The sequence below is a fragment of the Balaenoptera physalus genome (genome assembly GCF_965194825.1).
Source record: "Balaenoptera physalus genome assembly, chromosome: 10".
In the NCBI taxonomy this organism is placed as follows: domain Eukaryota; kingdom Metazoa; phylum Chordata; class Mammalia; order Artiodactyla; family Balaenopteridae; genus Balaenoptera; species Balaenoptera physalus.
Window position 1 is genome coordinate 82,952,175 of NC_138889.1, and position 11,978 is coordinate 82,964,152.

The following is an 11,978-nucleotide window of genomic DNA, read 5'->3' on the forward strand; positions in this document are numbered from 1 at the left end:
ATTCCTTTACTTCAAACTTAAAGTAGAAGTATACTGTTTACTAATGTTTTTATTTATTTTTTTTGTTTTTGTTTTTTAAATTTATTTTTATAATGGGTTTAGCTGATTTTCTTTTTTTTTTTAATGTTTTTAAACTATGTTTTAAAACAATGTTTTTAAACATAGTTTTAAAAACTATGTCTAGATACAAATTAGTTTGGAAGTTCTTGAAAGTTAACGTGGAAGCAATTTGGGCTTTTCCACTATTTCATCATTATAGAACTACAACAACCTTCGAAGAAACACTGTTAGTAACATTTTGGACAATAAAAACTATAAACCAGATTGTTAGTAGAGGAACAACAAAAATATAAGTTAGAAAATTCATAAACATACATTTATTCAGGAAATACAATTACTAGAGTCCTTAATATTTCAATGATCATTCCACATAATAAAATACTCACAACACATATTCTTTTAAGTCTACACCAAGTCATGCTGACATTCTTTTCAGATAATCCATAGCCATTTCTTCTATTAAATGCTATAATATCCATTTGTATTGTAAACAAAGTATTGAGCCAAACTATTTAAGTACTTGAGCAAAGTAACTTTCAAAAATTTAGAAGAGGAAGACAATGTTTTGTTTCGTTTTTTTTAAAAAACACATCTGAATTATCAAACCCCAAAGAACTAGGCCACTATAACCTAGTGTTATACTAATGGATAAAGCGGCCATATGAAGACAGCACATAATTATCAATGAAAATATTTCTCATCTGCAACTTTTAAACATGCTTCTCAAATAATAAACATTTAGTTTTGGAAGTTTTAAAGGCAAAGGGGGCAGAAAGATGACAGACATTAAAAGTTTACATTTAAACTACTGATAGATTTTATTTAAAAAAAGAAAGAAAAAGGGAGGCTGTAGTTACCACCCAAACAAGGAATGCCAAGTACCTTTATTTCCTAAAGAAATTACTAAGAAATATAACCAATCATTACATTTGCAGCTATTTAGTAGTAGCTGTAAACTGAATTATTCTGATACTTCCAAAAGTGTACTTAGAGCATTTTATAAAGGGGAAAACAAGTGGTTCTCAACCCTCGGTGTCCTTTAGAACCAGCTGGAAAGCTCTGAAAAACTAAGCATCTGGCCCCACCTCAGAGATTCTGATGGAGTTGGTATCAGATGGGACTCAAGTGTCATTATTTTTTAAAGGCCTGCAGGGTGTTCTAATATGCAGCTAAGGCTGAGAATCACTGAGTCAACTCATTTTGAAATACCAAGAAAATAAATGGAAATTGGGAAGGGAAGATAATTTATATTTATAATTTACAAATCAAACACCTACTATATACTATGTACCTAGTTATGTTCATGAATCATACATTTATAAGATGAAAATTCCCTTCATTTCCTCACTATACTAGACCACTACCGTACATCTTTGCCACTGAATGACTGCATTTTTCTATGGTCAGGATTTAAAATTCTGGGATACACTATGAAAACTGCATTAAAGAAAATAAACTACTGCTACTCATGCTCAACGGGAGCAAGCAAAACTACTGTATTTGGCTCTTTTAAGCTATCCATATTTTAAGAATTACAAATAAGTGCCAACCCACACAAAGAACAGATTGTGGATTACTGCAGAAGAAACAAAAAATAGCTTACTCAACTTACTAAGTTTCAACACCAAAAAAGGTTTAACTTGGCTGAAAGTTCTGAAACAGCTGAGATACTAAACCAGGAAGCTATAATTTATAATGAAATGTTGACACACCCTTAAAAGCTACTGCAGCTGTAGTAATACTAAGATTTCTTCAGGGTTTAGTTACCCTGTAATGCAAGAATACAAGCATAACAATAATATTACTGTTTTTATATGCACCGATACCTCTCTTTAATATATAAAGCTCTACAGCAAATACCTCTAATAATTTTACAATTAAATTAAGTCCGTAACTCTTCTACACTACTTTGGTCTCAACATTTTTAAAACATCAATTAATTTTGGAAATATACAATTTAATAACATGATCCTATCAATAACAAGCACATTTTGTAGTGGACTAAAGACACATTCAACCATGCAATCCAGTGTTCAATACCTAAAAGATAAATAACAATGCTGACTTTTATTCTGAAAATCATCGGAAACTGGAATAATCTTTTAAGACTCACAGTGCTCACAAACATGCAGAAAAACATACACATTTCTATTCTTCCTGAAGGAATGTCACAAAATGCCCACTCTTTACACAGGGTTGATAATTATTCTAAATTCCCTATGTATTTCAATCCATTATTTTCTTTCTAGCACCTGTCACTTAAAATTTTTAAAAGCCTGACAAATGTTCCTGTAAGTTGTGTCTGAAAATGAACCTTACCTCTTTAATTTCTGCCTTTAAAAAGACCTCGGTCACAGTCATCCACTAATAGCTGCCTTTCAGTAAAACAGTGACATCCAGTGGACAAATCAAAGTATCTCAGAATTCCCATCATTATAGCTGAATCATAAAGATCACATCTCTAAATCCAACTAGTGAATGAGTTCTTACTCATTTTGACAAAGCGTCTGCAGATTCTTATGAATGTATCACCTCATGATTTCTATATATCTTAAATATATCCTTCTATCTTTTTCCTATTTAATATCAAGTCTTTAAATTGAGCTACTTAGGAGTGTGTAACTCTTGAGCCTAGTGAGGTTAAAGGTATTACTTTTTCTTCTTTGCTATTTCCCACCACAAACTAACTGGCTCATCTCTACAAATGGACGGATGAAAATATAAGAAATATATTTAAATAAAAATGAATAGCATTAAAAAATTTGCAAAAGATGAAACCTAAACCTCTTTTTGCATTTGTAATTTATGATATATTGTTGACTATAAATAGAAAGATGTAATCAGTAATGCTAACAATCAAATTACATTCTCTTGCCTCACTGCTCAAATATTATGAAAGAATACATATTTTAGCAATGATTGTATCAGTGTTAAAAACTTTTATAAATCAGTATAAATGAATATTCATTATATATTATGTTTAAATAAAAGTAAAAAACTTCCACTGTGCTGAGTTATAATTTACCATTGATAATATATATTATGTGTGTGTTCCAAATACAAAACGCAGCAGTGATGTTAACATTGACAGTGTAATAAACTGCTGTAGCTGAGACTGTTATGTTTAATTTCTTGGAAAACCATAAAGAAATGTTACAGGTGGAAAAAAAAAGCAAAGAAAAGAATGGAGAACTGTTATTTTTAAATAAGCAGCCAAATAAAGAAAACTTTTTTTCCCTAAAAAAAGGTTAAGAATGTAAAAGTACATTTTAATATTAAAAAAGCATTTTTAAAAATCTATAACAACTTTATGACAAAATCTGCATTTGTTGAAAAAGGCCTGTAAAAACAGCAGGACAGAATTGCCCTCATCACCTTTTTACTTTTTCTTGTCAGAAAAAAGTGTATGCATCTCTGGAACCGTAAATGATGTTAAAATAGGCATTTATAAAATGGCAAGGAGGATTTCACGGGAAGTTTTTTTTTTTTTTTACAATCATTGGCATTGCGGCCATCAGTAGGTCACAAGTAAAACTTCTCTACCTAAAAGCAAAATGGAGTGTAAAGTTTTAGGTCTGTTGCCTGCGTTTTGCTGATCTCATTTTTTCAAAGCGTGACTCCATTTCTTCCAAGACCTTGGGTGTGTACCGTACTACTAATTTAACCTTTCCTTGAGCTGCTTTCAGCAGTTCTACAGCTTTTTCATGATGTTCTCCTTCAACGCTCTAGGAAAAGAAAAACCACACAGACACAAACACAGTTAATATCTAGGTTTTGTAAGTAACTCAAAATGAAAAATGTTTAAAATATACACAAGTAAAAAAATTTTAATGTTATATTTCAAACTATAAACCTATGAAATAATCCTGCTTTATCATTTTAATAAGTGTAAAATCCTCTGCTAAATCATATTCTGTTTGTAGTTTAGGAACTGGTTTTTTAGGTTCCAGATAATTAGCATATCAATCTACATGCTCTATTATTTCACTAGGTCAGAAGTAAATCAGGCAATTGCCATTCTATAAGACTAAACTGAGGGTAGACTTTCAATTTAATGTATTGCCTTAACTACTAAGGAGCTTAGTTACTTCATAAAAATCACACTAAGCATTGCTAATTTACATTGGAAAGAAGCAAAACACACACAAAGTGCTTCAAAAAGTATCACTCTACTAAACAGTAGTGCCTAAGATTCCCCCAAGGGATTTCTAAACTACAAAGCTTCTTTGGTTTTTCCCTACATCTTCTGTTTCTATAACTCAAGTACACCCCCAAGTGGTCACAACACATTGCTACAAGTAGAAATAAAATGCATCCCTACCACTCCATTAACAGAAAGGAGTTGATCTCCTCGCTTGAGGCCCCCATGTCTATCAGCAATTCCACCTGGAATTATTCGAGATATATAGATTGGAGAGTTTTGCTCTTTGCCTCCCATAATATTGAATCCAAGGCCTTCTTCTGTTTTTGGTAGCTCAACAACTCGAGGATGAGAATGTCCTTCGCTGGCAGCAAATGCAGCAACAGTAGCCTGAAAGAAAATTTTACGTATTTAAAAAAACAGGACATTTGTTCACTTCATTCTTTTGTCCCTTTTTAAAAACCACTTTTGAAGTAAATATTTTTGATGTCTGAATGCCCACAAATGCACTGACAGTGAAGGTAAGCTAAGCAGATGGTGTTTTAAGGAGGATGAGTGAAAAGCCTACCCTGGGATTATGCAGGAAGTGTTAAGGTCGTTGAGGCCACTCCTAGGCCTTCCAGTGCCCAGAACTTCTGTGCAGCGCTTGGCCAGCAGGCTTGCTAGGAAGATGAACAACGTGCGCACTAAAGAGGAGAGCCCCTCCCCTCGCATGCCAGCAGCCCTGCGCTCCAGGGCTGGGAAGCCTGGCTCCTCCAGGGGCTTCTGGGCAGGGCGCAGCCCACCTACGCAACCTGTACAGAGGCAGCTGTCCTTGTATGCAGTCATTCTGGCGGCTGTACTATTTGCACTGTATACTAACTCATCAAGAAATAACTCAATATTGAAAAAAAGAGGGGTATACAGAGTCAATGTGAATTGTGAAACAGAGCCACATCTTTAAAACTTTCAAATTTAGACTAATCTAGACTAATTTTAACACAGAGTTGAGATTCTGGGTTTCATTTTGCTTTTAAAGATAATGAAGTAATCTGGTACTATTTTTTTGTGTGTTGGATCAGGGTACGTGAGCAAACATGGGAAGGAAGAGGGAAAGAAAATCAAGATTTGTTGAATACCACGATATTCTAAGCTCTGAAAGAGGCCTCATTTTACAGATAATGGAACTAAGGCTCAGATATTCAGGAAGCTGTGAAAGTCAGGAATTAAACCCAAGTTTTAATCGTTTTTTCCTACTCTGTCAAATAATACCCACATGTTTAAGTGTTTGTACTCAACAGAGAATCCAATACTGCCTTTTGTGAACCAGTAACTATCAATGAAAAGTTACCTGTTAATGACTAGTTCTAGTGTAAGTCACCTACTGACGATATTAACTTATTCTAACCACATATCATGGACACTGAGGTCAATGCTTGAATTATTTGAGGAAAATACTGGCACAGAAAAGCACATAAAACCTACCACCTGCAGCTCTGAAGAGGTAACCTCCTATTTGCAGAGTTAAGGTTAAGGAGAAAGTGAAGGGCAACTTGGGGGGCATACCCCAGATCTACCATTTACTATTTGTGTGGTTTGAGGTAAGTAACCTAATCTGATGCTTCCCCACCAATAAAGTGAGGCTAATAATTCACACCTCAGAATTTTGATGAATATTTACATAATGATATATACATAACATATAGCAACTATGTATATATGTATTATTTGTGTGCAAGTATATTTTTAATGCATCATCTAAACTGCATAAAATATCTTTTGTAAAACCAATTTAAAAAGTCCTATTTCTCAGGAATGAGAAGTTTAGTGTACCTTGAAAGACACTATTAGTTTTCAAAATAAGCCTATTATGAATCTAATAATTGCACATTTTAAACCTTTAATTTATGAAGAATCTTCTCCCTTCTAGTAAATGAAAAAATGCACCTTTGCAGTCGCATTAGCTCTCACTTCAGGACTGCTACTGATGTCCACAGTCTCGTAGACATGTTCATATACCTGCAAAACCCAAAGTTATTATTACGATTTTAAATCTCAGAATATATGTTTGAGTTCTTTGTGAAGTTACTGAATGTGTTAAAATTTTAGACAAAGTTATGCATCTTTGTAAAATGTTTTTCCATTAGAAATTCCAAAAACAAGAGAGGCAGGTTCTAAAGTTCACTTTTTTAAGAAACTCTGAACCCAAATTTCAGAATATTACCATACCCTAATTAACTCAAATTTTTAGTAAATTTTAATCCCATTTACTCACCTCTCTTACAGCATTGCAGAATTCACTTTGAAGGACTCTTTGTAAAGCTTGCAGTTTCTGCGGTGGTACCTCTCCACTCCTTTGCAGTTTTTCCAACAATTCAATTGCTCTACAAATATCTATAGTTAAACAAACACACACTAATAGATAATTTTCTCAGAATATTCTCTATTATTTCTTTCTTTCTTTCTTTTTTGGCCATGCCATGCAGCATGCAGGCTCTCAGTTCCCCGACCAGGAACCGAACCCGTGCCCCCTGCAGTGGAAGTATGGAGTCTTAACCACTGGACTGCCAGGGAAGTCCCAGAATACTCTCTAAATGCTTGTGTAACACCACAGCATTTAGGATTCATTCCTTAACAACTAACAAGAAACATGTATAACACAGAGAAAAAAGGCATGAGTATGAACTTGTGTGTGGTGTGTTTGTGTGTGTGTTCATGTATGGAGGATGGGAATGTAAAGTCTGAGAAGAATGTTAAATTTTACTGTAGATTAGGAAGAAATACTGATGTTGCACAAGCATAAAATCTGGAAAACAGCATCTTTGAGAGACACAGGAAAATCAAATATAAAGTACTAAATGTCATAGGAAAGGACTGGAGCTCAAATGTCATAGACACATGAACACTGTACTGCTTCAGAAAAGCTGACAGTATTATCAGAAGCTATTTAGTCAATAAAAATTTACCTACCATCATTAGTAACCAAAGCACTGAACAGTACAAAACACTGTGTGCTAGTGAAATCACTGTTTATTTCCCAAAAGGAAACGTAATATATATGTAGATAGGAAAACTCTTCAATAATAGGTGCAGTTACTGGCAGGAACACATTTAAAACAATGATGAAGTGAGTAAAATTAACTGGTCTGTTTTCAACTTAGGATCATTAACACAGTGTATTTGGGATACACAGTGTATGGGATTCTACACATCTATACAAATACATTATGCATGTTAGGCAATTCTCATTGAGAAGTGTGAGGGTAAGTATTTTATGAATTAAGAAATTTTACAAGATTCAGTCATGTTCCAACACTGTCTATCTCTCGTTGGATTTTTGTTTTTAACTTCTTTTGTACCACAGGGGGCTAGAGTACCTATTACTCTAAACTGTTTTGTATTTTGTAAACATGTATTTGACTGAGCTTGTCTTAATTAAAACACTGTGAATCTGCTCTCAGTAACAGCTGTGTGATCTTGGGCAAGTTACTTAACCTCCCCGTGTCTGTTTTCCACTGTAAAATGGAAATAGCAGTATCTCCTTTATAAGAATGACTTGAAGACTAAAACAAAAAACACACGGTAAGGGTCTGGCATATAGTGAGCATAAATGTTATGTTACATCAGCACCAATTAATCATAAGAAACAAGGGATTCTACACATCTATACAAAGACATTAAGCATGTTAGGCAGTTCTCGTTGGGAAGTGTGAGGGTAAGTATTTTATGAATTAAGAACTTTTACAAGATTCAGTCATGTTCCAACACTGTCTATCTCTCATTGGATTTTTGTTTTTAACTTTTTTTGTACCCAGGGGGCTAGAGTACCTATTATTCTAAATTCCTTGCCTCCTTTTGTCTTAAGTGGAAGAAGTTCTGAATTTTATATTATACTAAAGGACTGGAACTTTTTTCTTTATAGAATTAGTATGGCCTTCTTTGTGTTTGCATCTGGAAACCTAGGAATAAATTGTAGTGAAGAAAGAAGTAGATTCTTCAATTTCAGGTAATAAAAGCTTAAACTGATGTTAATCCAATGGAATGGAAAAAGACTTTCCCCATTCTGATCTCCCACCACCAGAATGGCTGGTGAATGAGGAGTGCTGGTTCATCAAATACTCTGACTTAAAAAATTACAATACGTAAGCTCTATAAAAATTTCCAACTAACAAAAAACTGAAGAAGTAAAATACTCTTTACTGAAGCAACACTGTACCCAATATGTGCTCAAATGGGTTCCACTGAATCTTGTTTTGACGACTTTGAAGGCATTCAGGATCTTGATCATATGCACTATTTTTGTACTATAGGATTCCTGGAAGAGTTTCTTAATAGAGTCTGTTAAACAGAATGCTAAATATTAAGAATCACAGTTGATGTAATCTAACTTTCTTATTCTGCTGAATGGCATCAACTAGCAGTTCATCCTACTAAGGTTCTGAGCATTCTACTGTGGAACTAAAATGAACTCTGAAAGAGGAGAAAACAAAGCCATGACTACCAAAGCTAAATGCCAGGGGTGAAGTTTCATATTTTGTACTGCACTTAAAAATACAAAAGACCGCCAACATGATAGAATCCTACAACTGGCTTTCAAAGAAAAACACCTACTCCTGTTAACACCAAACAAATTTGTTCCCATCTACAAAGCACACTCTCATTGTGCTCAGGGAGAAGATGTCACAGTCTTAGGCCTAACTTAGCAAGTCTTCCCAGAGTAGCTACTCCTCTGTCAAAAATGATACTTTAATTAATGGTCTGGTGGGCTGGAGAAAAACAACATCACTTGTAAAGAGACTTACAAATAGTGAACACCATAAGGAATAAACAATGTTAAGCGTGCACTGGTTTGTGTGAAGGCACGAGGAAAGACTCCACATACAATTCTAAAAATGTATTCCTTAGAGCAGAAGTTAATATTCAGACTGTAAATGCAAATGCTAATATTTGCAAGATGTTTTCAGTCTCCATGCTATACTTTGTTTACTTCTAGTACTCCAAATGTTTAGTTTGTACTTTTTGACTCTTACCGATGACTTCTAATACTGGTGTGTCAAAAGTATGCTTGAAATTATTTGAAATAAAGCATTTGGGGAAGAGTGGAATGCTGAAAATCTGCAACAGGACCCTTTAAGGCTCATAGCCTTGTACCTCCACTGGCTTTTCCGTTTCTAATTACTCAGCAGAACGGGGTTTTATTTTCCTTGACAGCCTGCTCTAAAAAGCAAGCCACCAGCCAGTTAGCAATCGTAGTATTTGTAAACAAGAAATAAGGCTGCACTTTCGAGTATTTTACAATCTATCACTATTCCGCCGAGTTATGTAACCTTCTTCCCAAGACCGCATCAGTAGGATTGTTTTTAAAGCACCTTCTCCGTACCCGGGAGGGGCACCACAGCCAGGAAATACCCCCAATACGAATACAAGTGAGGTTGTGGTGGAAGTAATGATGCGTTTTGTGCACAAATAAGGGGGGTTCTGTGGGAACGCGCTGTGTGTCCGGGCTGTGTGGGTGAAGGCGGGGACACTGGGTTGTGCACGCACCAACACCGGCAGTGCGTGTAGCCTGTCCGAACTGGGCGTGTGATGTCTGCTCAGCTTGACACGTCTCTGAACGCTGCGTCTGCCGTGCCCACCCAGGGAGCGCGTGTGCAGCGTGTGTCCGCGAATGCAGACAGGTGGTGGTGAACTGTGCTGTGCTCCCCAACGGTCCGTGTGAACACAGGACGGGTCTGAGGATCAGTCAAGAGCAGCAAGCGCCCTCCCCGGCGCCGGGCGCAGCAACGTCGGCGGCCACCGGCGCCAGCGCGAGGGACAACCTGGTTCCGGGTCTCGGAGCTTGGCTGCCCCACGCCCCCCGGGGATAAGGCACTCCCCCACCCCCTCCGCCCACGTCGGTCCCTGCCTCGGCCCCACTCACCCCTCTCCAGTCGCACAGGCTCCCCCAGCGCCGCCATCTTCTCCCTTTGCTTGCAGACCCACAGGAAATGACGACACAGGGGCTGAGGTGGAGGGGCGGGGCCTAGCGGGAGCCGGGAGCCCGGAACAGGGGTCGGCCAGTATCGCGAGAGCGGGCGCGGTGGATCGGAGGGTCGTGGCCGTCTCTAGAGTAGAGGGTGTCTGTGTGCCGGGCTTTCGAGTTCGGCGTTTTGCTGCACCTGCAGCGGTCGTAAAGTTCTCAAATCCCCCGGCCAACTACGATTGAAAAGAGTCCCTTTCCCGACTCTTGCCCCCTGCCTGGGGATTCAAGCCTTATCCCACTCGCTTGGGAACTCGGCTCCACGTGCTAGAGTCTGGATTCTTGTTCTACCTTGACCGTTCGTGGCTCTGTGAGCCTGCACTGCTCACTTATCCTCTTTCGGCCTCAGTTTCCCCCTCTGTCCGACAAAGAGTCCTGTCTCGGAGTTCTTTACATTCTTAAACAATGAGATTCGATGACAGGTGTGTAAATGAACTATAAAGTCTCCATTTGTGGCTGCATTGCATTAATTAATTTAACAATCCAAGGCGCGAATCTTCCCTAGAAATCTGTTTGAGAATAAGGATGGAAAGTGCAAAAAGCATGAAACATACCTGGGTGAGCGAGAGAACAAGGCACTTTGGTGCACCCCAAAGCAACAATTTAAAAAAGCTGATCCAAAATCTTACGTAAATGAAATATTGGGAAGCAAATAATATTCTTAATACATTATAGATTCTTAGGGCCACTTTTGAAATTTTCATGAACCAAGAAAAATTTTAGACCTTAGTTTAAGTGAAATATTAATTTGCCCAGTATTCAGATTCCACTAACATTTATTCGAGCGCTAGTCTATGCTGACAAACAACTTTTCAACACTTCATGACAGGATTGTTTTAACAACCTCCTGGTTGCCCCCGATCCACCCTTTCCATTCAACTATAATGTTTTCTTCCAATCCATCCGAATGCCACCATTATACTCCTTTTTCCCCCTTGAACCCTGATCCCATCATCAAAGGTTTCTGTACAAAAACTTTCAATGGCTTCTCCTCTTGTTTCCTGTTTCTAAAGCCTTGCATACTCTGAGCCTAACTCATCCATCTAACCTCATTTCTCATTATCCCTCCAATGCAATAACCACTCCAATAGAGGCAGAATATTCAAAACCATGTTTCTTCTTGCTTCCAAGTCTTCACTTATGTCATTATTACGTGGAATGCCCTTCCGCATTTCCTCTGGTTCTGCAAGCTATATACATCCTCAAACTGAACCCATCTTCCAGGGCTGCAGAAGACATGCCACTTCTACTAAGCTTCCCTTTCTCCATCCTCTTCCCCTTCTTTGGTCCCTAATGGCCCTTATATCCTGCAAAAGCATTCATGTACTTATCTCTTATTCATTGTTGTCATTTGTTGCCACAGATATTCAAGAAATATTTATTAAACGCTTAATGTCTTCCAGGCACCTTGCTAGGCACTGAGAATAATACCACGTGGAGAAAGACAAACGCAGACGTTCCAGCTGTTTCTTCAAGTATTTTCTTTTCCTCCATCCTCCAGCTCCTCTCCTTTGATAACTCCACTTACACGTATATTCCTCTGCCTGACATCGTCTACAGCTCACTGATGCTCTGTTCGTTTTGGTTTTTCAAGCTTCTCTCTGTTTCCTTTTTTCAACCTCTAATATTCTCTTAATCCCATCTAGTTCATTTTTCATGTCAGATATTGTTTTTATCTCTAGCAGTTTGATTTAGGGGTGTGTGGGGGTGTTCCTACATTTTCTGTGTTCTCACTTAACATGCTCAATCTTTCCTCTAGCTTCCTGGACATATAGAATA

General features: G+C 37.3%; 1 protein-coding gene across 1 annotated transcript; it reads right to left on the bottom strand.

Moving 5' to 3' along the window:
* Positions 1 to 350: 350 nt before the first annotated feature.
* On the bottom strand, positions 351 to 10,191 carry LIN7C (lin-7 homolog C, crumbs cell polarity complex component). The gene is made up of 5 exons (XM_082476750.1): positions 10,101 to 10,191; positions 6,456 to 6,574; positions 6,128 to 6,199; positions 4,382 to 4,591; positions 351 to 3,785 (listed from the first exon to the last, which is right to left on the bottom strand). The coding sequence occupies exons 1-5, from the start codon at positions 10,135 to 10,137 to the stop codon at positions 3,630 to 3,632; spliced, it is 594 nt and encodes a 197-aa protein (XP_082332876.1). The 5' UTR covers positions 10,138 to 10,191; the 3' UTR covers positions 351 to 3,629.
* Positions 10,192 to 11,978: the final 1,787 nt, after the last annotated feature.

Excerpts from the sequence above, each read along its gene's own strand:
- LIN7C (XM_082476750.1), bottom strand. The coding sequence starts at position 10,137 with ATGGCGGCGCTGGGGGAGCCTGTGCGACTGGAGAGGG. Across the intron at positions 6,575-10,100 it reads GCCTGTGCGACTGGAGAGGG|ATATTTGTAGAGCAATTGAA; the intron begins GTGAGTGGGGCC and ends GTTTAACTATAG. Across the intron at positions 3,786-4,381 it reads TCCTTTCTGTTAATGGAGTG|AGCGTTGAAGGAGAACATCA; the intron begins GTAGGGATGCAT and ends TTCTTTTCCTAG.